The sequence below is a fragment of the Phoxinus phoxinus genome, assembly GCF_949152265.1.
Source record: "Phoxinus phoxinus genome assembly, chromosome: 2".
NCBI classification, from domain to species: domain Eukaryota; kingdom Metazoa; phylum Chordata; class Actinopteri; order Cypriniformes; family Leuciscidae; genus Phoxinus; species Phoxinus phoxinus.
Window position 1 is genome coordinate 19,259,554 of NC_136877.1, and position 27,718 is coordinate 19,287,271.

The 27,718-nt window shown below is 37.9% G+C and overlaps 1 protein-coding gene across 3 annotated transcripts in view; it reads left to right on the top strand.

The window, feature by feature from the left end:
• The first annotated feature begins 5,011 nt into the window (after positions 1 to 5,011).
• The window catches only part of rbpjb (recombination signal binding protein for immunoglobulin kappa J region b), a 56,076-nt gene continuing 33,369 nt past the window's right edge, over positions 5,012 to 27,718 (top strand). For all 3 annotated transcript variants that reach the window (XM_079604358.1, XM_079604356.1, XM_079604357.1), the window contains exon 1: positions 5,012 to 5,115. In XM_079604358.1, the coding sequence (XP_079460484.1) occupies positions 5,096 to 5,115 (20 nt within the window). In that variant the 5' untranslated portion in view covers positions 5,012 to 5,095. The remainder of the gene's footprint in view (positions 5,116 to 27,718) is intronic.

Genomic DNA, 27,718 nt, shown 5'->3' on the forward strand with positions numbered 1-27,718 from the left:
CATTTGTCAAACTGCTTATTTCTTGTGGGTTTTTCCCTAGTGTTTTGTGGTGTATGCATGTGTGTTTGTGCCCCCCGAGGCGAACACACTCATACAGCTGACTGCTTGAACTACAGGTCAGTCCAGCCCAGCAAAATGTCAGTGGTGTCTTGTGATGCCCGTTGGCATTCATTATCAGATACAGAAATATTATCAGATTACCCAAAGCACCCTCACTTTTGAAATGCTGCCGATTTTTCCTCATGGTGTGTGTGTGTGGTCCTGGTAAACCCTAGGTTACTGGTATGGTATTTTTTAGCTTGTTGGGATTTTTTTTTGTTTTTTTTTTTGGTTCCCATGAGGAAAACAGCTTGTAAATGATGTTTGTTGAAAATGTAAAAATGCAGAAAGTTTTCTGTAAGGGTTATGTTTAGGAGTTAGGAGTAGGGGAAATAATTTAGAGTTTGTACAGTATAAAAATCATTATGTCTAGAAAGTCGCCATAAAACATGGAAAGAGTTTGGAGAATTGGGTCCATCCAACGCTATATCACAACCAATTTGTACAAATTTGTACGATTTGTCTATACCCCAGTGATGGGTAGGTTTAGGGGCGGGGTCAGGGGTAGGTCATTTGTACGAATTCATACGAATTGGGCAACTCGTAAAATATGTACGATTTAGCAAAAATCATACAAATTCGTACGAATTAGCCACCTCGTAAAATACGTACGAATTGCCGAGAGATCGGGTTGGTCCATTAGTCCATAAGCACCACAATTCAAATAACCCCAAAAAGAAAGCAAAATATAACTTTGGTGTGCAAATGATATCCCTCTCTGCATTAAGAATGTGACTCTCCACATTACTACCCACATTGGGAAAGCTGAATTTGTCTCTCCTATCAAGTTTCTCCCTTGACTGCTCAGAGGGCTGTTTCCACTATGATGAGTTTGTACTAAGTGAATATTGAAAATCCGTAAGGCCTAGGCCTTAATCCACACACTATACAGGTCTGTGGTTATAAGGTATCATCTGGTTGGGGGCTGGAGTGAGACTTGCCTTTGGAGACCAGTCTTTCTCTTGGCAAAACCCACAGGCAGTCATCAACACTGGATTTACGGGCGGCACACTTGTGGTTTAGTCGTGATTGCTTGAACTGGCGGCACATGCTGTCTGCTTCATCGAGCTCCTGAGATGGGTCTCTTTCATTGAAAATAATCACTTGGGACCTGCAAGACAGATGATAGAACAATACCGGAGAGGGAGGAAGAAAACGCGAGGGAGAAAAAAGTGAAGTGAAATTATGAATCAACACCATATGGATTGAGAAAGATTAGAAAGGAGATGGTGAAACCGTTGAGCTATGCAAACACATTAAAATGAACGATGTTTTAATAGCGATAAAAATAATAGTTGTTACTTAGGGCAAACTTTGGCAAAGTCTCAAAGACTTTTCCAACAAACTCTCAGGCAAGGCTGGACAGCCTTTGGTGTGCACAGGAAGAGGAAAGAGTTATGGGGATTCCTAAAGGAAACGTTAAATCATATTTGTGTGTGTCCATAAAACATGTTATTAGTTTTATAACACGTTGGGGTCAAAGTTTAAAACCAATAGTTAAACTTGGAAACACTGACTCCCTATCATAATTTCACATATCTCGAGGCTTTTGTTACAATGGTTGTGAAGCCCTCAAACACTTGCACTTTTGCAGTCATTTACTGGTTTCATCTGTAAAAGATTTCGGAAACTTTACAGTTTTTATGAAAACTCTAAGAGTAACTGGAGATTACTTACTCAGATCGTAAAAAAAGACGGAGGAAAGGAATGGAAAAATGGCTTTGGTGCATGAGGCTTCCTCCCTTGAATCCTTTGGCTGAAGGCTCAGTGCCAGATGTGTAACCTTTTTTTTTTTTTAAACCCCCAATCTCTTTTTCTCTGCTGTGACCTATCCATAGTACTCGTGTCGCTCTTTTCCACTATCTTGCTTCTCACATTTTCTTTCTTTATTATGCTCATTTTCCTCTCAGTCCTCCTCCACTCTCGCTCACTGTCTTGTCAGACAAATAAAAATCAATAATACTTCTGAAAGATTGGAAAACTGTGGATTAAAGTCAGTTTGAGGTCAGGTGTGAGATTCCTGAGTTTGAGTCAGACTGCTATTTAATATTCCTGAACAGTTCACGGATCTCACAGCCAAGCAGCATAAAAGGCATCGGATGAGCCGTCAAGTGAGTTTTGAGATCATGAAATAATCATGTGATAATTCTAGCTTCAGAACAACAGGATTAATAAAAGGTGTAGGATGTTTGAAAAAAAATATTTAAGAGGCATAGTTTAGGATTGGGCAAATTTGTGTATAATCTTTTTTGCATGTTTTCATACAATCTTGCGCTCCAGTGATGGTTAGGTTTATGGGTGGACCTTCATGCACGTGTTTTCTAATACCCAGACATTTCCATACAAATACCAATTCTTACGAAATCGAGATCATGAAATAGTCAGGTGATAGAGTTGAATTCAGCTTCAGAACAGCAGGGTTATAAAGAAAGGTGATAGGATGTTGGACAGACAGTATTTTAAAGGAATAGTTCACCCAAATGTATGTCATTACTCACCCTGGTGTTCCTGCATGTATGACATGTATCTTCTCACTGAAAGAGATGTTTAGCAGAACGTATGAGCAACCATCTCTCAAGTCAAAGGGGCTGTCAACACCAAACAATACAAAAAAAAAAAGCACCAAACTGGTCCATTCTACACACTCTTGTGGAAATTTGTAACTATTTTTACATTTTGGCAAAATGGTCACAGCTGTTTCCCAATTGGTCAGACTCTTAATAGTCTTAATGTTATATTGTGACATGTTAATCAAAATACACCTCTCTTTATTGTTATTTAAATAATAGAGGCGTATTAAATCTTGCACATACTGTACAGGCACTGTAATAGCATAGCAGAACCTGATTTCAAAAAGTACAACATGTTCCTCAACACCTTTGTTGATCTTGTAACAACATTCTAATCAACCAATCAGATTTGAGGGGCAAGTTTACAGTTTATGTCAAATCTTAGGGTTAGGTGAGTGTTATTCACCTATCATTTCCTTATGATTTTAGGGAGAAGTTATCGGTAGTGTTAAGTTTAGAGGTAGGGATATGGTTAGGACTACATTTTCAGACAGGAGTGTTGTTCCTGGATCAACAAAATAAATTGACACATGAAACGCGTCTACTGCAAAATCAGGATATGCATTAACATAAATAAAATAATAATAAAAAGATTCAACTAACTAGGCTAATAATGAAAGAAAAATCAAATAAGTGCAACATTAAGAGAATAAACTGAATTGAATCAATTAAAATTTTAATTAATAAATATCTAAATATATTATACAGTACAGCACAGTAATATATTTACAGTGCATAGTATACATAATTATTAGGCAAGTTAATATTGTGATAGTATTTTTTTTCAAACACATTTTACCAATTGAAAACCATATACTATTAAGATTGAATATAATTAATAGGCAATGTAATTGTTGATGAGGGCTTAAAGTGAAAAACACCTAATATTCAGATGTGCAAAATTATTAGGCAAGTCAACTTATGAAATCCCCATGAGAAAAAATGTTGAGAAGAAATGCTATAGAATTTTTTTTAATTATGGTGTGACCATTTAACAGCAAAATGCTCAGCAATTGTGTCAGCATGGTCAAAAAAAAAAAAAAGCGGTTGAGAAGAAAAGATGCATGTTACTGCAAATGTCCTGGTGGTTTCAGACTTAATTCTTCACCTTAAGTCTCCAGTGCCACCATTTTTCAGAACTGCAAACCTGGAGTCTCCAGAAGTACAAGGTGTCAGGTTCTCAGAGATTTTTGCTAAGCCAAGGAATCCTGAAACATGACCCTATTAGAATCACAAGCTGAAATATGTCGAGAAAAAGACAAAGACAGATTTTCTAAAAGTTGTATGGACCGATAGGTTGAGAGTGACTCTTGAGGGACCAGCACCAGTTCAAGTCAGACAACAGCAGGGGTGTCGAGGGAGTCATGCTGTGAGCTACTAACAATGTGCAGTGCAAGACGCACCTTTTAGGGTAGGAGATGGACTTAAAATCAACTCCCAAAACTTACTGTTAGATTCTGGAAGATACATTCTTCAAACAGGGTTACAAGAGGAAGTGGTGCTGGTCCCTTAAGAGCATCCCTCAACCTTTCTGTCTATAAAGCCTTTAAAAAAAAAAAATCAGTCTTCACGTATTTCACAACACTTCAGCCCACGATTCTTATAAAGTGGGGGTCATGTTTCAGGATTCTTTACCTTAGCAAAGTCTCTGAGAACCTGACACCTTGTGCTTCAAGAGACTCCAAGCAGGTTGCAGTACTGGGAAATGGTGGCACAGGAGACTAAAGGCTTCCTGATGGTTTCACACCTAATTTGTCCCCTTAATTCATTCTTAAAGTGTTTTGCAGTTCATATGTTTTCTTCTCAACTTTTTTTTGTGACCCTGCTGACTTATATGAGCCTTTTTGCATCCTTCTCATGGGCATTAGGATGATCATATGTGAGGGTCTAAGAGATCGACCCCCCCCCCCCCCCCCCCCCCCCCCGTCCAATACATTGAATGTGACTGCTGCCCACGAGTCATTTTCATGGTTTGATAGCAAGCTCCAAAACTAAACAACTATCTTGCGAGCAAACCTTATCAGACCCCGAGCCTGGGAAATCTCAAGCCTTCACGTCAAAATATCTAGCCAATTCCGCCCGAAGAGGTTATTTACGAGCTTGTAAACAGTGTTTCGGCACTGTAAAACATCCATCCGCGGCGCCTCGCACCACTCTCGCGATGACACGAGCCTTGCTCACTCAGCTGTATGATGAGAGTTTTCCTCCTCTCGCGAGACCAGAAGAGTTTCCCACGCCTGTTGTTGTGGTGTCTGCCCTTTTCTTTCACTCACCCTGCCCCCCTTCCACTGTCCTCGTCACCCGCCCCCTTTCTCTCTCTCCCTCGCTCCTTCAATCTCCAGTCTGCTTCTGTTGTCTCGGCGGCTGGTAGGGTCTGGGAGAGAGGATCTCGCGAGTCTTGGAGTTTTGGTGAGAGTTTGTGGAAGATGGCGCCTGTTGTGACAGGGTAAGTCTGAGATTCAGGACTGCTGCAGGAGTTTAGCTCTTCTTACACACTTTCTCTTAAATTAACGGGTTTAATGAAGACATGACGGTTTTCTTTTCCGTTATGGACGTTTAATGTCTTTCCACTGTGAATGATAGCGCTCAGCCTCTTTATAAGAGCATGTAGTGTATGTGTTTTTATATATTGAGTGTAGTGCGCGTGTGTTGTGGGGTTGTTGCATTGAGCCCCGTCGCGGTGCGTCTGCAATGCATGGAGACTGGAGAGCCAGTCAGACCGTTTTGTATAGTCTCTCTAACCACACAACGTCCCGAAATATAATTGGGATTTTTTTTATACATCTCTGTATAAGGAAATCCCCATTAACGGAATGCCCCCAGTACACATGCTGTAGAGGCACATTGTGGTTATAGTAATGCAGTACAGTGGCTTTGTTTCAGGCTTGGTTTCGTTTGGGATTGGAGTGGAAAACACCTCCCCTCTGAATGTGTGCTTTTGTTGCTCTGTCGTTGGTCAGATGTGTTTTTTATTGATTGTCTGCGGGGAAATGTGCTCGATTGTGAAGTGTTGTTTACTAAACAGAGCCGCTGGCTCTGCTGTCGCTCACTCGGTGCAGACGAATGATTATTTAATGGCAAGTGCAACTAAGGACATTGAAGCTCACAGACTGGATAGAGAAGCATGGAAACGTTTAGACCCTTTTGCATGGCAGTGTTTCGCTTGTGCCACTTTGGGACATCGGTGAACAATATGTGTGATAATGACAGACAGTGTTTCTGTAGCGGGGACATTCTGGCAACCCTTCACTGGATAATATATATTATTAAATATATTCGAATTAAAATATGATTACTTTTTTGTTGCAGATATTAATTGTGCGTCGACTTGTGAAATCAACATTACAGACTTGTAACTTGTTGTAGCATTACAAACTTGTAAAGACAAACAAAAGTTGCTTCGTTTCAAGATGTAGGCTACATCACTTAAAATAGCGTGTTGTTCAATAAGTGAATCGATATTCAGTAGTCTTCAGACTGATTCAGTAATCGATTCGTTAGACCGATTCACACTGGTAACTTTTGAGTTTGTAAGTCTGAACGGTTCCTTAAAAGAAACAACTTATTGAAGTCATTTTTTTGTGAATGACAACTTAGTAGAAAGTATTTTTTTTCGTATTACTTCAAAATATTTATCCTATCCCACTTAGTCAACTAAGGCCCATCCAATAGATAAATAATACAGAGAACTATTTTAGCGTCCACACCAACGTTCTGTTTATTATAATTGCAAAGCACAAGCTCGGGTACATTCTGATTGGCTGTCAATGTTTTTATCTTTCATCACCTGAAAAAAAAAAACACTTTTTGAAAGTTATTTCCTGTATTGATATAGCTGTGGTGTGGACTTCCCTGTTATCACAGAATTAGAACGATTAATTAAACGTTATAGTTATCAATATCAGTTTCCTGGTGGGTAACAGCCCTTACGCTCTATTGATTTCCCTGAAAAGTGTAAATGTTGTTGCGCTTTCAATTTTTTTTTTTCATTTCCCGTCCAGCCTGAGACAGCAATATTGGTTCAGTGTGCATTTGAGACAATTTGTTTGATCAACCAATGACAGGAGGGAAGCGTTTGGGAAACCTGTTTGAAAACAGTAATTTTTAGTATTCTTTTCCTTGACACTAGTGGGGGAGAAATTAGATATGTTACGTGATATATTTCAGTGTCTAATTTCCATTCAATTATTATTGTCATTGTTGTTAATAGTTTTGTATCATCTATCTATCTATCTATCTATCTATCTATCTATCTATCTATCTATCTATCTATCTATCTATCTATCTATCTATCTATCTATCTATCTATCTATCTATCTATCTATCTACTATCTATCTATCTACATATATATACATATACATTTTAGACAGAGTCTGTGTTACCTTTCATCATCTTTGTAGACAGCCAAGTAGGTGACAGACATCCCCTGGCTGGGTTTTTTTTTTCTCTTCCTTTTTTTTGGCGAGAGAGCGAGGGGCGGAGGTGGTGGCAGACTGTTTATTTGGGGGCTTTCCAGCGGACCTGAACCGCTGCTGTTTTGACAACGACTGGTTGACTGGCCACCTGTCCAGCTGATGTCCACCAATGAAATTAGAGATGGCATGTTTGTTAGCATGTGTGAGGGCATCATCATCGTGCCAGTGGCTGCAGCGATTCGAGTCTTTTACAGTTCACTGCACACAGCCTTTTGTGTGGTGCTCCCTGTTTGACCTGATAAAGCTTGGGCTTCTCACGTGAGGCTGGTGCTTGCCTAATGACCACGGGTCTGGTGTGCTAACACAATCGGTTGCTCGTTCAGTGTGAAGCACGAGTAATCCTTCTCAATCCTTGTTTACACCTGGTACCAACTTGCGTATCAGTGTATCGCTGTTTCGATAGCAGTGATTAGTTTCGATATGAGAAATGCCACTGTATTGTGTAGATAATTCATCAGTCAGTAAGACACTTTTTGCTGTATATGTGGAGATTTTATGTTTGAACTTTGCACCATCCTCTGTCACTATGGGTCTTAATTTTTTTTTTCACTCAAAATAAGAAATAAATGCATAAAAGGAAGGGACAATCTAGTTTAAAACATGTGCCTAATTCTTCAAAGTTACTCTTTGTATTTATGTTGGTTTTATATGGTATAAAAAAAGGCTCATTACAATAGTAGTTTAAAACCTCTGTCAGGTTTTTATTGTCAGGCTTCGTTCACTCAGGAGTAAAAATCTGTCTTTAAACTTGAAATAAATAAAGATTTGACATTTATAAATTTGTATCATGATAATTTTTTTGGCCATATCGCCTAGCTTACATATTATATGTGGTGTGTGTGTATATATGTATATGTGTGCATATATATATATATATATATATATATATATATACATACATGCATACATACAGTATATAAATATACATAGATTCACACAGATTTATTACATGGCTTGGTTAAATTCTAATGTAGAATGCGGTCTGTTAACAACACCGTTGCCATGGGCACGGTGTTCTTTAACTGAAGCAATACAATCGTTTTTAAATCAATAAACTCCTTTTTAAATCAATATTTTGTGTCAAATTATTGATTTATTTGGTAGGTAGCCATGTAATAAGCGGGATAATGTATAGCGAGGCGGTTGTTATAGCGAATACAACCCCTTCTGGCTGATTCAGGACCCAACCGCCTCGCTATACATTATCCCTTACATAGTGCTTTCATTGTGTTTTCATTTCTTTTGGAAAGGTTGGCCAGAAAATGTGCTGTGGTGCTCATTGGAAACTATCAATTCCTTGTGATCTTTCGTGTGTGTGGAGGGAAAACAATCCCAGCATCACCTTGAATGATGAAAGCATGAATCACCTCCAGCACAATGCGGCCTGTATCACGCTCCAGGGGAAGAAGATTTGACTTAACATTACACAGACCAATTTCTCTCTCTTTTCTTTCTTTGCTAAAGCATATGCAACGTAGACTTGGAGTGTAGCCACTTTCTGTAGTGTATAATGACACAATAAAGTCTGTCCGCTTGGGACAATGAAAGGTGTGTGCCTTGGTAAACAGGTAGGCGTGTGTGCGTGAAAGACCTGTTCCCCTGGGGCGTCTCTCCTTCCCTTATACCCATTATGCACGCAAGACACTCGGAGAAAGCAAAGGGGGTTTGAGGGAAGAGTGGAGGGGGATTCGGTGACCTGTCTGAGCTGAGGAGAGATGAGATGGTGCGTAGCATAAAAGAGAGCATGCATGCTGTCTTGCTTCCTGCCTTGAAAATGAGCAAAGGTAAGCCATTAAAAGAAAGGCTTGTTGTTTTTAGCTGGGTGGCGCATGCTTTTCTCACCTTAATGCAGAGTTGCCATCATTATTGTGGTCTGAGTCTAACACTAAATGAGTGGTCGGTCCGACTCGGTCAAGTCCTTGTGTATGAAGGAAGGAAAAAAGGGAGTTCTCTGCTTGGTGTAATAAACTTTCCTGTTGCATCATTTTTGTCCGTTTTTTTTATTATTTTTATGACAGCTGCCCATGTACATTTCACATGTTCTCACATCCATTTGCAAAGGTCTCGGTTTGAAATGTGGTCATTTGAGGTGGCAAAGACGGCTGGGGCTTTCCTCAACGGTCACACCAGGAGCTTAGAGGATGAAACGGCAAATTTCGAAGTCATTTAGCTTGGCTCAGGGTCTGCATGGCACACAGCATCAGTTCTGGTCCTTTGCCACGAGCTGCATTCAGGAACTGTTATGTGCAGTCTGATGATCGTGGAAAAAGATCCGCTGTCACTCTGAATTAAACTTTGGAAATGTGTCAAACCATTGGAAACATTCTTTCTTTATTGACTGGTCAGTTGCCTTAAGGATGTACGTTGTTCGTAAGAAAGTTTATCTCTTTGCCAAAAAGGTCTTGATTTCATTGGCAAGAGATGTTATTTACTTGTGTGAGCTTGGAATGTTTTAAATGGTCTTAGTTTTGAATGGCATTATCATACAGAGCCAAACAATTGCTGTTGTGGTTTAATGAAAAACTGGGTAAAAAAAGAAAAGAAAACCCCAATCCCCCATTGTGTTTGACTTGGCATGGATAATGTATGAGGTAAAGAGAGCCCGAGTGCTACGGTGTTTGCGGTGCCCTTTTATTCTTGAATTTCCTCATTCTTGCACTGGCCGGTTGGTTGTGATTACAGCATAGCCAAGGGAACTTTTGCTTTCTTCACTGTCAGCAGTTTTTTCTTCTTCTTTTTTCTTTTTTTTTTCAAACATCCAGGATGTTTAATTCAGAAAACATGGAAGTGATTGCCTCGACTGTTTTGTATTTGATTTCTGGCTTAATTTACCCCGCAGTAATGAATGTTTCTGAGCATGTTGATGAGGGTAAAATAGGTTTTATCACCAGTGAGGTACGCATGAACGTGTGTGAGGACCTCATGAACCTCTGCATGAGAAAGAAACAAAGACAGAAAAAAAGCCTCTGATTGTCCATGACAGGAAAATGGCCCCACGTTGATGAATTGTTTGTTTTGGCGTGGGGAAGGACCTCAGCGCTGTGGAGTGACTGATTGACAGTGTTTACTTTCTAGTGGTCCAGCTGTTTTGAAGAGTGTGCCCTGTAATTGAACACAGCGACAGTGACTTTTTCTTGATATATTTCAGATTTCTTGAATGTGTTGGAACTTATAACCCCCCAAAAATAAAAGAGCAGTTTGATGGACTAATAATGGGCTGTTTAGTATAGAGATGCACCGATCGTTTATTCGCTGATTGTTTTTGTTGTTGTTGATGATTTATAAAAAAATATATAGAAGTTTTGCTTTTAAAATAATACATAAAATCACATAAAATAGTCAAGTATGTGAAGTGAAATGTGGAGTTTTTTTGGGTTTAAATTAATTTAGTTTAAAAATAGTGATCTGTTATTGAAACTGATATCATTCTATATAGTATTAGGGGTGTAACAATACACCTTGTCACAATATATCACAATACAAAAATGCAATAATATGCCTATGTATTATGGATAGTGACAGTATGTATTGTGTATAGTTGACCCAAAATAAAAATGACTGTTTTTTTTGTCAGTTTTAGTGTCAGTACTACATTGAGTATAATGTATAATTTTGCAAGGGGGGGATATTTGTGGGTCCTGATAATGCCAAATGTCTTATGACAATGTCTTATGTTACCAGTAAAAAGTTGCCTACATTTTTTTAAATACATCTAGTCAGTGACAGCATATTCGTCTTAAATAATTCTGTATTTTTAGCTTCAAAATCATGAATATTTGTTACCCTTTTACCATATGTGATGTGACCCTGGATCACAAAACCAGTCACAAGTTGCACAGGTATATCTGTGGAAATAGCCAACAATACATTGTATGGGTCAAAATTATCGATTTTTCTTTATGCCAAAAAATCATTAGGTTATTAAGTAAAGATCATGTTTCATGAAGATATTTTGTAAATTTCCTACTGTAATTTGTAAATATATAAAACATTTATTTTTGTGAGTGAATGCAGCACAATTGCTAACATGGACAACTTTAAAGCCAATTTTCTCAATGTTTCGATTTTTTTGAACCCTCGGATTCCAGATTTTCAATAGTTGTATCTCGGCCAAATATTGCCCTTCCTAACAAACCACACGTCAATGGAATGCTTATTTATTCAACTTTCAAATGATATACATCTCAATTTCCAAAAATGTACCCATGTGACTGGTTTTGTGGTGCAGGGTCACATATGTCTTGGAGTATCGCAATAATATCGTATCGTGAGTTCAGTTTCGTAATATGTATCGAATGGTGACGTGGGTATTTTTTACAACCCCTAGTACCGTTTAAAAGTTTGAGGTCCTTAAGATCTCAAAAAGCCTCAAGGATGTATTTATTTGATATGGTAAACAATACAGTAAAAAACATAATATTGTGAAATAATGTACAATGTATGTACAATGTATTCTGTTTATATATTTCCAAATTTAATTCACTCCTATATGACGGCAAAGCTGAATTTCCAGCTGCCATTTGTTCAGTCTTCAGAAATCAATCTAGTATTATGGTGCTGAAGAAAGTGGTGCTGCTGAATATTTTTTTTTTGTGGAAACTGTGATGCATTTTTCAGCGTTCTTTGAGTAGAAAGTTCAAAAGAACAGCATTTATTTGAAATCGATTATTTTTGTCTTAGTCTTTAGTGTCACTTTGATCAATTTATTGTGTCCATGCTGAATAAAATAATTTATTTCTTAAAATATATATATATATCTGACGACACTAATAATTGGTTAGTCTGCTTGTGTGGATTCCTAATATTTAGCTTCTTATTTCCAATGTTATCTTGATCCTCAATGCCACTAACCACATTTGAAAACAACAACAACAACAACCCCATTTGATCAGCTTGTCATCCAATTTCAGTGTGGATTTCTATGTTCCGCTACTACCCAGGTCTTTACTTTTAGTGAGAAAGACACTATTTAGAGAGCCTGTGGAGCGCAGCCTGGCCGGCATCTCTCCAGGACAAGGACATCTATTAGGCTGCTAAGCGCCGTTCCTCAGGGATCTGAGGAGGATGACAAGAGACACTTGAAGTGGCTGGCACTTGGGAGTTGACTGCAAAGGAATGACATCGCAAGGTCTGGATGACCTTGCATCTTGCATGAGGAGTCAGTTCTTTAGAAACACAATCTTTCTTTGACAGAGTCGTCAAATGAGCAAGAGGAAGTGCTTCGCTGATAAGTTCACTACTAGGTCATTATTTTAATTTATTGCTTTGAGACAATTTCTTGGTTGTTAGAAATATTCTAACAGCAACTCAGTCTTGTCTTTTTTTTTATATGCTTCAGTACGTCCCAAAAACATGAATATAATGATATATCAGTGGCCTATGTTATTCACAGATAATTGCCAACATGTAGCCTAATTATTATTATTGACAACAAACGGTTTTGTAACAAATCTATAAACCTAAGCCTAAATCATGTCAGTTTTTGAGGATTATTTTTAAATATTTGCACCATCTTGTGGTTCGACTTAATTGGGACCATCTGCTGTAAGTGAAAATATGCCATTTCCTGTTTTTGTCACGTAATAAGCAAAAATGCAACAAATGCAGTTTACAGAGTATGCTTTCTCTCATTTTGCCTGTGCTATTTTAAAATGTTTTAATTGTTGTTTCTACATATGCATCAGACAGACTTCTTTCCACCTTGTTTTTCCCCCCACCTTGCGTCATAAGTACTGTGTTGCTATGATACTGTGTTATGTTAAAAGTTGTAACTTTGGTTCTTGCGTCCCTTGTTGCACTGTTTTGTTGTTTTAGTTGACAGCTTTCTAAAGATTTATGACACATGGCAGTCTGATCTATATGATTTTTTTGATTCCTATGATTTTATTTTTTAAACAGAAATGTTTTTTTAGTGGTCGACCGATATTGATTTTCTAACGATGCCGATATCTTGAGCAGGGTGGCCGATACAAAGCCGGTATATTTATAATTTCTATTAATTTACTTATTTTTTTTATGTTACAATTAAATAATTTGAAAATGAATTAATCTGTAAAAATAAACAGATTTATACTTAAGAATGATGTAGACATCTTAGTTCTGTACTCCTATTACAGTATTTTTCACAAATAAAGAAATTGTAAAAAACAAACAAAAAAACGTGCACTCCGTAATCTGGTAAACCACACTGGGAATCGTATTTCTTCAAATAAAGACAAGGAAACACAAATTTTACATATTTCTTATCACAAAATACACGTGTTAAATATTCAGGCTACTATGCACACTTCATAAACTGCGTTTTCAGCGCTGTCAAAGTAAAAGTCCTGCTTCTGACACATCGGCCAAACAGAAAAACGTCTGCAGATACCGATATTTAAAAATGCCGAATGTAGGCCGATAATATATCGGCATTGGTGATTCATTGCTCTAAAATTCTAATTTGTCAGCAAAGGAAAAAGCCATTGCTGGCCAGAATGCCATGCATTGTGAAGATCATGTGAGCTGTTTTGTGTGAAGGTAACGCATTTTCTAATTGGCTTGCCACTTTCAGTGTAAAAAGTGTTAAAAACCCAAAATATAATTCTTCGATATCAAATGTCAGTCTTTATCTTTTTTTTGGACATGAACTTGAGGGCTTCGTTTCATAGATGAAGGCTCGATGTATTTCCTTCAAGAGCTCCTTCAGTCAGAATTGGACTTGAGCGAAGGAAAGAGAGTGTTAGGAAGCTGAAAGAGGAACAAAGAGTAGCTCTGCATGTGTGCGTTTCCTCTGCTGATACAACCACGCATAGAGAAACCAGACAGTGAGTTAGAGCTGACATGTGTAGGCAACACATCACCACCTTCCTGTCTATTGGACCTTATAACCCCTCACCCAGTAACAGATTGCAAATTAGCTTAAGGTCACGAAAAGTTTTTGAAGGTTTTTTTTTTTTCATTTTCCTCGCATCTGTCTGTGGAAACAACTATTGTGTTGGTCAGCCTACACAATAGTCACATCTTGAGCTGAAGATTTGAAATGCTTGCAGAATATTACCGTAATGCACAGTCTGACATAGTGCTTTACTTCTGAATAACAGATTCCCACAAAAAATAGTTTGGACTTGTGCCTCAAACAAAAAGTGCGGTTATATGTTTTTATAATCACATTGACTTTATTGCTGGAGGTCACATGGTCATTTTATTTTCATGAATTATTCAGCAAGGTTGCATGAAATTTATCAAAAGTGACAGTAAAGTCATTTATATAATGTCACATAAGATTTCTATTTCCAAAAGATGCTGTTCTTTTTAACTTTCTATTCATCAAAGAATAAATTAGATACAAAATGTGTTGTGTATTAAGTAACACAACTGTTTTTCAACATTGATGATAATAAGTAGAATGATTTCTGAAGGATCATGTGACACTAAAGACTGGAGTAATGTTGCTGAAAGTTTAGCATTGCCATCTCAGGAATAAATTACATTTTAAAATATACTAAAATAGAAAACAATTACTTTTAATTATAATATTCACAATATGTATAGGTTTTTTTTTTGTTTATAAATGCATCCCTGGTGAGCATAAGAGATTTCTTTCAAAACCATAAAAAAAAAAAATCTAAACACTGTTGGATGGTTGTGTATTGCTTATGACAATACAATGTAGTCTTATTTTTGTTTTACATATTATTTTATATTGATTGTGACGTCATGTAATAACCTTTTTATTCTTATATTTATCTGTTTTGTTGAAAAACAAAATGGATTATAATAATTATTTCAGTGCCAAAAGCATTACATTCTAATTTGATGTCCTGTCCTAAAACTTATTCCACTTCACGCGCTATCCTGTCCACTTTCCATCAGTCAGAATGAAAACTAGAAATATTATATGAAGAAGAACTGTTATATTAGGCACTTCCATGTTTTGTAAAGGGGAAACTGTTGGCGCAATGCTTAAGAAACACAAGTGAGAAGAACACAAAGGTCACAGGTTCAGTCCCAGGTTAAGGAAAGCTCTTTAGTTTCCTGCATTGCAAATATTCCTCGGAGGTAGACACTTAACCTCGGGTTGTTCCTGGGTTTTAGGCCCCTGCAATTAGTGTACTTGAAGTTTCTTTGGCTGAAAAGCTTCCACTAAGTGATGAGTAAGGCCTGTGAGTTTCTTTCAGCTATAGTTGTGGGACTTGGATTAAAACGAATCCGGCAGCGCAAGCGCTCAGTGTTTGCACAAGCTCACATCCTGAATGTGAACGCCAGCATACGACTGCCAGTCAGAGAACCGTCCGTGACCCAATACCGATAGGACGTCAGTGTCCTTTTCCTTTCTTCCCCCGTGTGTGGTTTAGCCCTGGTTGAAGCATGAAGCAAACAAGAACATTTATTCCTGACGTTTAAGGGAATGCTGTTGTTTTTTTTCTCTTCTGGTGTGTCTAAGTTGAACTAAAAGCGTACACGCGCGGAGATGAGTGAGTTTGTGTGTGTAAACGCATGAGCTTGAACGATTGTTTTATACGAACGACCAGCTGCGAAACTGCTCTCCAGAAAGTCCCATATGGATATTCTATGGGCTCTGCTTGATGTTGGAAGTGGTCAGAACGAGAAAGAGGGAGGTTTTCTTTGACTCTTTCCCTGTCATTAAAATATCCCCATGTCAAAGAAAAAGCTGCCGTTGTGAGCTCAGCCATATGCGCCTTGCCCCAGGCGACCCAACTCGGCCCAACCTAACAACCAAACCAGAGCTGCCCTGCCTGTCCTTCTTCCAAAAAAAAAGCCCCTCCCTTGTGCTGTTGGCAGGGGCGTTTAAGGGCAGGCATTAGGGCCACGTCTCAATAGCACCCTTCTCTTAAAATAGGGTCCTGCGTATGACTTGATCTCCTTTACTTGCTACTTTGATTATGTAACTTCTTAAAGTTTTGACAAGAGTGACGACAGAGACTTACCATTAATGCGCCGTTTTTCGACCTCAGGATTATTCCAAACAGATCAGCCACATGTCAAATTAATAGTCCAATGATGTAATGCTCTATTAATTTATTCATAACTGCATTGGATAGTCACACATAAAATGACTTGAATGCCGTAATATTTATATTTGTAAAAAAATGTATATTTAAACTTTTTTAAATTATTAAAGCTGTAAGGATAATATATCATTACTAGTTTTTACTTAGCCACATGACCATTTACATTTTTTTTTTTTTTGAAAATTCAAAGTTTTTTCAGAACCATATAAAACATGAACAAAAATAATATGTTTCTAATAACTAGGAGACTTTTTAAAAGACATTTCTATTTCTTTATTGTGGACACTTATTGACCCATCTATTAATAAGTCATTTTCAGAGCTGACTTAGAGAGCCTGTGGAGCGCTTTCTAAAACTAGGATCATTCCAAACTGAAGTCAAAAAGTGTCTATTAAAATAACAGATAATTTATGTTTTTATGATGTAAATTGTGTTTTACGTATTACGTTCTTTTTTTATTTCTTTTTTTTTATATATATATTTTCCACCATACTAAAGATGTTCACTCACATGTGTTAAAGCTGCAAGAAAATATATAAACTCTTTTTACTTGATGGTCTCACCACAGGACATTTTTAGTCACGTGACCTCATTAAGTCAACATGACACATGTTTTAAAATCGATTTTTAAAAGATTTTTCCATTTCTTCATCATGGACACTATTGACCCATCAATTAATGGGCCGTTTTCAGAGCGATTCTTCCAAACGGATCAGCCACATGTCAAACTGATATTATCCAGTCATGGCACACTTGCCACACTGCCCAGTATGAGCCAGCCTTGCCCAGTCAGAATAACATTAATCAGATGAACTTGTCCCATCAAAAAGAACTTTATTCCGGTACGTATGGTACGGCTGAAGGAAAGCATATGGTCGGGTTTGGCTCACTCATGGTTAGTCGTTCAGTTTTACCACCATTAACCCCTTTTTAGACCTTTCCCATCATTTCCGCTCTCTTTCTCGTTTAGTCTTGGATTTCTCCTGTTATTCCCTCTCTTTCTTTATGTGCAATCCAGATTTCCTTGGAGGCTTGGCAAACAGGGAGGGTTGTGAGAATGTTTGTTCAGAGTCTCGTATCCTCACTAATGTGATGGTTGGCTCCTGGGCCGATTCGTGTTGGCACAGCTCGGGCCTCTCCCAGCGACAAGTTTCGCCAAATGTTGTAGTCTAGTATACGAAGCACACACTGAAAGATTTAGGAAAGCCCTCGGCTTGCTGTTAGGTGCTGTCAAAAGGTCAGCATAATTCGGTAATTTGAGGTAACCGCTAACTCGACTCAGATGATTTCCACAAGTTAATATATTTTCAGCTCTCCGTATCGTGTAATGACTTGGTAGGAAGGAAATGGAAAACCTCAATTGAGCGTTAACTAACTGCTTGCTCATGGCTAACTCTGTTAACAGTACATTAATTCTGAATGAACTAATGGTTGGTGCCGCTATAAAAGGTAAAGTTAATCCATATGTTCAAACTGGCTTGAAGCTGGTCTTGGTAGAGGAAGGACCGAAGCAGACACTGAATGGAGATGATTCACAACATGCCTAATGCCTCGCATTTGGGCTGTGGTACACCACTGGTGTTATGCGTCGGCCTCCGTCATATTTATTTCAGCACTCAGCATCAAATTGTAGTGGCGTACGTGTTCAATTGAAAATGAAGAGTGTAAATGAATTCAAATGAGACGTGATTGTGTGTAAACTTTGGATGTGTTGCCAGGTTCTTAGGTGAGAGTATTAGGTGTCAGAGGTCTATAGACGGGGTTGTTTGCCTCTGGTCCTGCCGGCACACAAGGTTGTCCAGTAGTGCTGGTGTGGTGTGACTATTGTTGCTGTGAGTTCAGGAAGATGGTATTTCTCAATAAGAAGACGCTGTAAATGTAGTCGTGTGGATCGCAGAAATCTATCTGTCTGCCCCGCGGGGAACTCATGATAGGACACACACACACACACACACACACACACACAATTAAATGTGAAAGATGAATCATCATTGTGGTTAGTGCTTGCTAGCTTTTTCAAAGAGGAATTCATTTTCTTAAAGATGACGTGCGATTTTTGTGTTAATGTTAAAAATAGTTCCTTCTAACCATAAAGTCTTGAAAAAAACTCTAAGACAATTACAGATTCCACAACACAACTATCCACCTTATTTTCAATGTGAAAGTAAGCTATTTTCTGTGTTCTTATTTTATGTATGAGACTTCAAATTCAGTAACTAGAAGAATAACAAAGTGCAGTTAACTACTGTAAAACTATTGGCATACGAACCAGTTTTTGATCACGATAATAAATTAAAATAACAATATGCAACATTAAGCAGCATAATGCGTTATTTTTGTGCAGCTAAAATAACTGGAAGAATAACATTGGATTAAATAGTCGGCAGTGCACTTTTATGGTGAAAAAAGGTGGATAGCGACACAAAACGATATTGTTGGAATCACTTTCAGAGCGTCCCCCCCTAACTGATGATCTTTGCCACCAATGATCTTTTATGCAAGCTGAATGTACAGAGTTCGAGTTGTTAGAAAAATCTGTCTGTGCGCGTTCAGTACATGCTATGCTTATGAACAAACTTACATCACACACTTTTTTTAATGCAGTCTGACATTTTGTGAACTTGCAGCTCAACTGATACTGTGAGTTTAGGGTGCGACTACATTTGCACATGGGAGGAGGAAACCTATTTAAAAACAGTTGAAATTACACACTTAAGCTTTAAGACTGCAATATTTCATGATGATTTTTCAAATTGGGGAAACTATATAGAGAGATTGATTATGTCAGTCAGACAGCAATATATATATATATATATATATTTTATATATATATATATATATATATATATATATATATATATATTTGTCATTAACTGACAAGGTAATTAAAGATGGACGATATATCGGCCACCATCAGCTGATATAGCCTATGTTAAAATATGTTATTGTTATCGGCCCTATAAGAAAATGTGGCCGATATATAATGGATTATTTCCTCCAGCTGAGAAACTTCAGATGCGCACTGTTCGCCATGATGGTTTTGAATGGGTTGAAATATTGGAATTACTTCAAAAAAGGAAAATACAGTTAAGTGCAACATGTGCGGTCATATAGGCTACATACAACTATAATGAGATATAATATATAATTGTGTGCTTATGGTGTTTAATGGTGAAATTTTTGTTTTTGTAATCTGGCTCTTAAAAATTTGATTTATGGGCCAATAAATCGGTTATCTGCTTTCAAATATAAATAATTATCGGTATCGGCTTAAATTTTCATATCCGTGCATCGCTAAAGGTAAAAACACAATAATATTGTGACAATATATAGATGTTTTAAATGTGTATTATCATTTTTTTTTTTTACTTTACAAGATTTGCAATGTTGATAATGTCATCACAGTTTGTGAAAAAGGTCCATGATTGATAGATCAGAGCAGGGGTTCTCACCTTTGGCCCTCGAGGTGATGCGGTCCACTTTCCTGCAGAGTTTAGGTCCAACCAGAGCCCGTCTACGGAGAGCCTGGCCACTCCCTATTAAGTCCTATTGTACTGAATTTTGGTTGTAGTTCCACCAGAGATCCACAGAGGGCGATCGCCCATGAGTGCAAAATGAATGGGAGTCTATGGAGCTAGACGGCTAAATATCTTTTCACCCGATTGCCGTTGAGAAATCTCAGATTTGATTGTAGGTTTTGCAAGTTCAACATGGGTTATAGGTCGAAAGTTGAATGAACGAGTACTTTCGATTTCTTACAGGTTGAGTTGTTGTTGCCCATAACACGCTAGCATTCTGCTAATGAACGCTGATTGGTCAGTGAATGACTGATTACGACCAGAGATACCGCTTGATGGCATCATGGCATCCGAAGCGGGAACAGAATGTCTTCTAGCAAAAACTCTTCTAGCACGTGTGTTTACATGTGTCAGCTGTGTTGTCGATGCCTCGAGAGAAAATAAAATGCAGAGCGCAAAAACACCAAAGTGACTGAAGGATTGCCGTAAAGCAGTATCTCTGGTCGTGCGATGTGTATGACGTCATTGACATTTTAAAAGACTTTTTAAAGCAAATAAGTGACTCTAAAAAATATAACACCCAGCAATGTGTAATTTCTTTGCATCTCCTTTCGAATACAACATTCAAATTACTAGACAAAAAATGATATCCTGAGAAAAGTGGATTTTGAGGGGTATAGCTCCATAGACCTCCATTCATTCTGCACTTGTCCTGTGAGCGCCCTCATATGGAATCAGAGTGGAACTGCAACCAGTTCCGGAGCCGGAAGTTTACTGAGAGTGGCAGTTCTCCCCATATTAGACATTCTCTGGTCCAACATTGATCCTATAACTTTCTAGTAATCCTGCAGACCTTGATTAGTTTGTCCAGGTGTGTTTGATTAAGGTTGGAGCAAAACTCTGCAGGACAGTAGCCTGGCTAACGCCAGACCCAATTCTCGTTGAGACTTGGGTCTGGGAACCACACGTTCATTTTCTCGTATTTGAGGCGTGGTTTACGAATGCGCCGGCGCCGTTTATTGGGTGCTAAGAATGTCTATCAAATGCGCATAGCCAATCGTTTCCATTATACCAGATGACGTATGTAGAGAAATGGTTTAACGCCAAACGCTGCTCTTTTTTCTAAATAAAATTGCGATCTAAACTACTTAGAACAATATCTAAGGCTGCATCAAAAGGTAGCTTCGCGTCTGCTGCCATGTTGACTCCATAGATATAAACAAACTGCTTAGTTGTGTCGCAAAGATGTCGTCATCGTCTTGCTGCTCCCTCCCCGTTCTGTGATTGGTTCCCTAAACGAGGCGAAAATCAGGTCCATGGTTTCCAGACTGCCTTTCAGCGAGAATAAAATCGCGCTGCGCAAAGGCAGTCTGGGGAAACCCAGGCTAGCAGGACAGTGGACCTCAAGGGCTCCTGGTTCAGAGCTTAATTTCAGCGTTAAGTGTTTCTCCTCCTGTTTGTGAAGCCAATTCAGGTGCACAAAGAAAATATTTTGTTTGTATTGTTATCAGTACAACATATTGCACAACCCTTTAATAAAAGACTGCAGCCTTCACATCTTGTGACTCATTTCTTTTGGAATGACTTCAGGACTTCTCTGTTTTCCTGAACTATGCACGTCCACGCTGTGAATAGAGCAGTGGTAACAGTGGATAGCTCAGTTAGAAAACGCCACAGGCGTTGAAATGGTATCTGCACTTTTAATCCTCTCCTGTCTGTTTTTGATGATGTCACTGCCCGTGGCCCTACAGCTACCCATGCCGATGTTCAGTTGTTGCTGGTTGTTATGTTTGGGAGATGAGATGAGTGCAAGATACCAAGACACTTTTACACTGTCAACACAGTCATATGCTGTGCCCTTTCTCTTTTTTTGGGATGTTTACGTTTGTCCAAACCCAGAAAGGGGGTTTCAGTACCTGATGCCTCTAATATCTGAAAAACAGTATGGACAAGACTTATCTGTATGTCATTTTTATATAATATAATTTGGCTGAACACAAAATTGTTGAAATTAGATATTATTTTTTACATAATATTTAGTCAAATTTCACTCTTTTTTTTTTTTACCCAGCTTTAACATACCATATTTTCTGGACTATAAGTCGCATCAGTCAGAAAATGTGTCACGAAGAGGAAAAAAAACATATATAAGTCACACTGGACTATAAGTCGCATTTATTTTTTATTTTCACAAATTTATTTCACAAAATCCAAGACCAAGAACAGACATTTAATCCGGAAAGGCAAGTTATTCAACTACACAATATCACACAGAACAACAGGCTGAATAGGTGTCCGGTATGTTAACGTAACACATTACCAGTTATTCAGCTACACAATAGCATAAGTAAAATATACCTGGTAGGCTAAATAGGCTAAATTAACATAAGCCAGCGAGTCCAACAAGTTACCGGTAAGCAAGTTCACCAAGCTCCCGCGATCTCCACATCACTGAATCCATTGAATTTTTCCTCGGTGTCGCTTCTGAACAACTCCGCCAACTTAGAGCGCCCTCTCGCGGCTGCAGACGGTAATGTTTTATCTTGGTTCATCTCAGTATGAATTCATTTTGATATATAAGTCACATTAAGGTTGGAGCAAAACTCTGCAGGACAGTGGACCTCAAGGGCTAAGTCGCAGGACCACAATGAAAAAAAGTGTGACTTATAGTCCGCAAAATACGGTAATAGGAGAAACAGTCAGTATTGTTTAAACGTTGTCCAAGAGAGACCAAATGAAAATTAAATAGATGGTAAAAATCATTTAGAATGAAAAACAAATAGGGAGGGGGAGGGAAGAGAAAATCAAATCATCAAAGTTTGCTGCTCTTGAGAAACGTGGTTTCAACATCATGTTCTGTGATTTACAGTTGGCTTGTTTGAGCGTGTTAATCAGAGTACACACTGTACAATTTTGGCCATGATTTGGCCATATGAGACACATTTTGAGAATCCTAAAAGATTTCTCTGATCCTGGGTCAAAATCTGAAGTCTGATCCTGGGTCAAAATCTGAAGTCTTTGATCACTAGTTTGTCATGTTCGCCGGCAGCCGATTAATGACCATTGCGATCAGATTTGACCTCAGATGAAATTCTGGCAGCATCTGAAGTTTTAAGGCACAGTCCTGCATTGTGACTTCTCCAACGATGACCATTAAATCAAAAACCAATTTGTCGCAGTTTGTGGGACAACAACAAACCACCACTTGCTCCACAGACACACACGACACGTCTTCGCTTTTTCTTCTTCTTCATTTTCTTTTCAAGAAAAGCCTTGATCAAAATTAGCGCTAGAGATTGTTTTTGTTTACTGGCCACCATTTCTATCACAGATGTAAATGCAGCTCAGAGTCACCGAACCTGTCCCGGGTTGATGATGTAAAACTCGCTCCTTGTACATCTCGGTTGGTTTCCAACGTTTTTCAGCGTAACATTTAGCAGTTCTGGCTTTTTATAGCATTTCTCAGACCTGGTTCTTGTGCAAAGTGTCAGTTAATTCTGCTAACATGTGAATGTGTGCGTGAGGAAACATCATGTATCTTGATTGATTGATCGTATTCATATCTGATTGGTGTTTGCATGTTAATTTCCACGTTAAGGTATCTCCACTGATCTTCTGTTCCCGATCAGATTTTGAACGCATCTTGGAGGGTATTTACTTGGTCTTTTCGTGACAGTTCAGTAAAAATGTGGTGAGCAATGGCAAATTCCCCTTTTGATGGTGACAGAATCTGATTGAAAGTGATTTATTTTCCATTTTCAACCACTTCATGTTTTGTTACGACAGAACACTGTGTATTCTTCATAGACGCGTTGGTGTGCGTGCTTTTGTTGCTTCAGGTTTTACACATTCACCCGTCTGTAGATTTCAGTTGGTTAAGGAATCTCAGTTCCCATTTCTGTCACTGTGGCGTGTGGTTTTTCAAAGACAAGGGAAAATATGCTCAGCTGTCATTCATGCTGTCATGAGGCTGTCTGGGGAAGTCCAAACACAATCTAGCTACTAAATGAGATGTATCCAAGCATAGCTTGATCTTAAGGTTTCTCTCTCAATGTTTCATCAGGTAGCTCAATCCACAGGTTTATGGGACATATTTCACATATAATAGATTATGCTTTTGGAAAAAGGCAATGTCCTCTTTTTTATATTAGTGTCTAGTGGTCAATTATCTTTTTTTTTTCTCTGAAAATTCTGCTCCAGGCACATCCATCATGTTGCTGTGAAATCTGTGGCCGCCTGCAGAGTCTAAATTAAAATCCCCACTGAGGACTGATTTACTCTTTATTGATGTAAGAAATACCCTCCCTGCTGCTCTGGCTGATGAAACCATTACATCATCCACACTTCCTTTTGGAAAACAGGGAGTCAATACTTCTTGTTGCACTACTTAATAAAGACATTTAGTTCGTCAGCACCTATCATGACTCCAGGAGGCCTTTTTTTATGAGGTTAATGACCTTGGGATATATGAAGTCAGCACTGAGGTCAGTGGCTCTGTCAAATACCATCAAAGTAGTAGGCCTTGTCCTACCTGTAAAGTTTGTATTTTATAGATGTAAAAGCTAACATTGTAGTGCCCCTATTATGCTTTTTTTGAATAGTACCTTTCATGCAGTGTAATATAAGGATAACTGTTTGTGAAATGTAAAAGGTCTGCAAAGTTCAAAAGTGCACGTCAAATAAAGTTATTTGACGTCTCCTAAAAGAAAGAATCGGTTTCAAACTGCTGTATATATTATAAATAATTGATTATCAAACGTGAATCAAATCAAACTTAAGAAACTACTTAGCTTCAGTAGTTAAGAAACTACTTAATGTCAATAAAAGACAGTTTAATGACAAATTAAATTTGTACCATTGTAGTTGAGGTCAAGAAAAAACATTCATGACACAGTTATAATGGCCTCATGACAGCCAATGTAAAACCAACCACCTGACAGTTTAATGTAATGTTAACCCATAAAGCTAAGTTTCTTACGTTTTGATAATTAATCTGCTATGTTTATGACAATTTATGTTGTCTTGGTAATGTCAAGTTGCCATGACAAAGACACTGACAGGTTATGATGTATTGGTTTATGTCAAGTTGTCATAACAAAGACATCTCAAACAATGTCATATTTACATAAAAAATGTCATAATTGAGTGAATTACACTTAATGACAGTTGTCATAAACATGCATAAAACCTCCTTCATATTCATGTCATGTGTCATGTCATTATTATGAAGGTGTCAGTCTTATGCACACTCCTTCAAGTAAAGTGTTACCAGTTCTTCTAACCCTAATTGATGGATCTGTGTAGCTTTAAATTTCTTAAACAACCATGTTGGAAGGCACATCATGGCCATATTCCAGGATGACAATGTAAAAAAGATTAATCTGTGAAAAAATGGTTGGTAGGGAGCATGACAAATTATTTTCACACATGAATTGGCACCTCTGAATCCAGACCTCAAATTCATTGAAGGTCTTTGGGATGTGCTGGAGTAGACTTTACAGAGTGCTCGACTCTTGCATTGTCAGTACAAGATCTTGACCAAAAATGAATGTACCTCTTGATGGAAACATTTATTTACATCCAAACAGCGATTTTTTTCTTCTTTGGCCGGACAGTGTTTTTAATTCGAAAGTTCAAAATCTGTACGATTTTTTTTTTTTACGTTTTGAAGGAAGTCTCTTATGCTCACAAAATCCTGCATTAATTTGTTCAAAAAATATTGTGTGCATTTGCATTTACATTTACAGTGGAGGGCCATCCAATGATAATTCTTTTTTGATCATTCATGCTACTGCATGTATAAAGAAGAATTATTGTATCGTTATTTTAGAAAAACTTACTGAAAAACTGGTACTGAATATCACTACTTTTGACATCCCTACATCTAAGTAATGCAAAGTACAAACTCTGTAAACATAGACCACACCTCTGTTGACTGTTATGAAATATAGGTCACCTTTGAGCTTATCTATGTAGGTTAACACCAGAATCACTTTTACTCCACAACAAATGTAAGCAAGATGAACCACAGACTGAAGAAATGTCAAATGCGCTTGTAAGTCGACTAACACAGAAGCGAGTGTGATACTTCATTGATTCAGTCGACCTTGAGCAACTTCTACTTGTGTGCTGTCATGGAACATACAGGAGTGAAAGGAGCGGAAGGATGGAGGGAAGGAAGCAAAAAATGGATAACGTGCAGAAAAACAGATTAAAAACAATTCTGACAGCACTTCCTTTTCCTCTATTGAGCCCAGCTTGCAGGCATTTGAAAGGGGAAATGTCACCGGCATCATTCTTCTTAAACGTAATAGTTTTTTGTTGTTGCTTTGCTTGTATTCCGCCAATGAAATGAAAATCATTTTATTTGATAAATGTTATAGATTTTATTGTGAACGATTCAGCCATGCATATACGTCACAATACGGAAACGATCTGTCGGTACTTTAATGCAACTTTAAAGAGGTCATATTGTACTATTTTTTTTTTTTTTTTTGCCATAAACAGTGATATTTTAATGTTTAATTTCCACATTCTATTTAAACTAATGAGTATTATATTCCTGGAGAGAGCATTTTTTTAGCATTCCTTTTCATCAATGGATACTTTTCACATTTCCGGGGTTCTCAAAAGCGGAAGTCGTAATGGAACGGGAGATGGCAGCAAATATAATTTTTGTATTTCCATTCGCTCCAATTGACTTTCCAAAAGAAGAAAAAGATATAGAAAGATTGATTACGTTGGTCAGAAGAGAGATACATGTCAAATTTGCCATCACTCCCTCAGCCGTTGTATTAGAAACAACCTCACAGCAGCGTTAATTCCTCTTTTTTTTTCATTTACTGACATGTAATATAACACAATATGTAAATGTTTATTACATTTCAAAATATGAATAACTTTACTAGATTTGTGATGTTAATATCTGTGGTAATGTGTCATCACAGCCTATAAAAAGGGTCCATAGTTTCTCATCTGAAGCACCATTCATTCATTTTCTCAGCTTTCTTTCTATTGCGTGGCTGCCAGTTGCTTTCATAGGAATAGCTTACAGAAAAATTATCATTCTGTCATTATTCATTCACCTTCATGTTGTTCACAACCTGTATAACTTCTCTTTTTTCATGGAACACGTGAATGGGGCTTTCAGGCCTCAAAAAGGACACAAACTCGCCATAGAAGTATCATAAAAATGGTCAATATATGTTTGGACTTGAAACGAGGACTTTTCATAAAGTTACAATAGCCTGTTTACATAAGACATAAAATGTTTTTTTTTTAGAAGATCCAGCAGAACTGTTTTTTTTTTTGTGATCTTATCTTCAGAGAGGCTTTTGGTCATCCTCTCTTAGGGGAAGGCTTTAGAAAGCTGAAAATAATTTGAATTGGTACTTAGCACACCCTGAGTCTCAGTTACTGTCTTGGTTCTGAACTGTGTGAAGCTCTTAACTGTCAGTCATTCCCATGAGGACGGACACAAAGAAACGGCCACGGGTCGAGCTGGAGAGAGAGAGAGAGCTATCTTACCGCATAACCTCACTGAGTAAATAGGGATAAGACTCCAGCTGAAAAATCCGGGCCCTTTTTTCATTTTCTAATCACTTTTTACGAGCTGGAAAAAAACATTTCCTCATAATGCCAGTGAAATGGAATAGCCATCACTTGAGTCACATTCAGCCTCATTGTTTCCTCAGGATCAAATTAACGTAAATATGCTTCAAAACAATAAAATCTGGGCGTCCTGTCATTGTTTTGTGTTCTGATTATCTCACGAGACGTTTCGAGGAGAGTTTCAGTGAGTTATGATAGTTTTTTTTTTTATCACTTTTGTATCACTCTTTTGCTGAGTGGATAATGCTCACACACCTCTGAAGGCACACACATTTGAACTCCTCTCTCTGTAAGACTTCAAGGAAATGCTGGTGGTTTTTCGTCGAAATAGTTTCTTTTTATCGCTCTCGCACTTACTTCACACTTCACTTCGCTCTTTCTCTGCGCTCCTCTCTCGTGACAACTCTTTTTCCAGCGTCTTGACATGTGG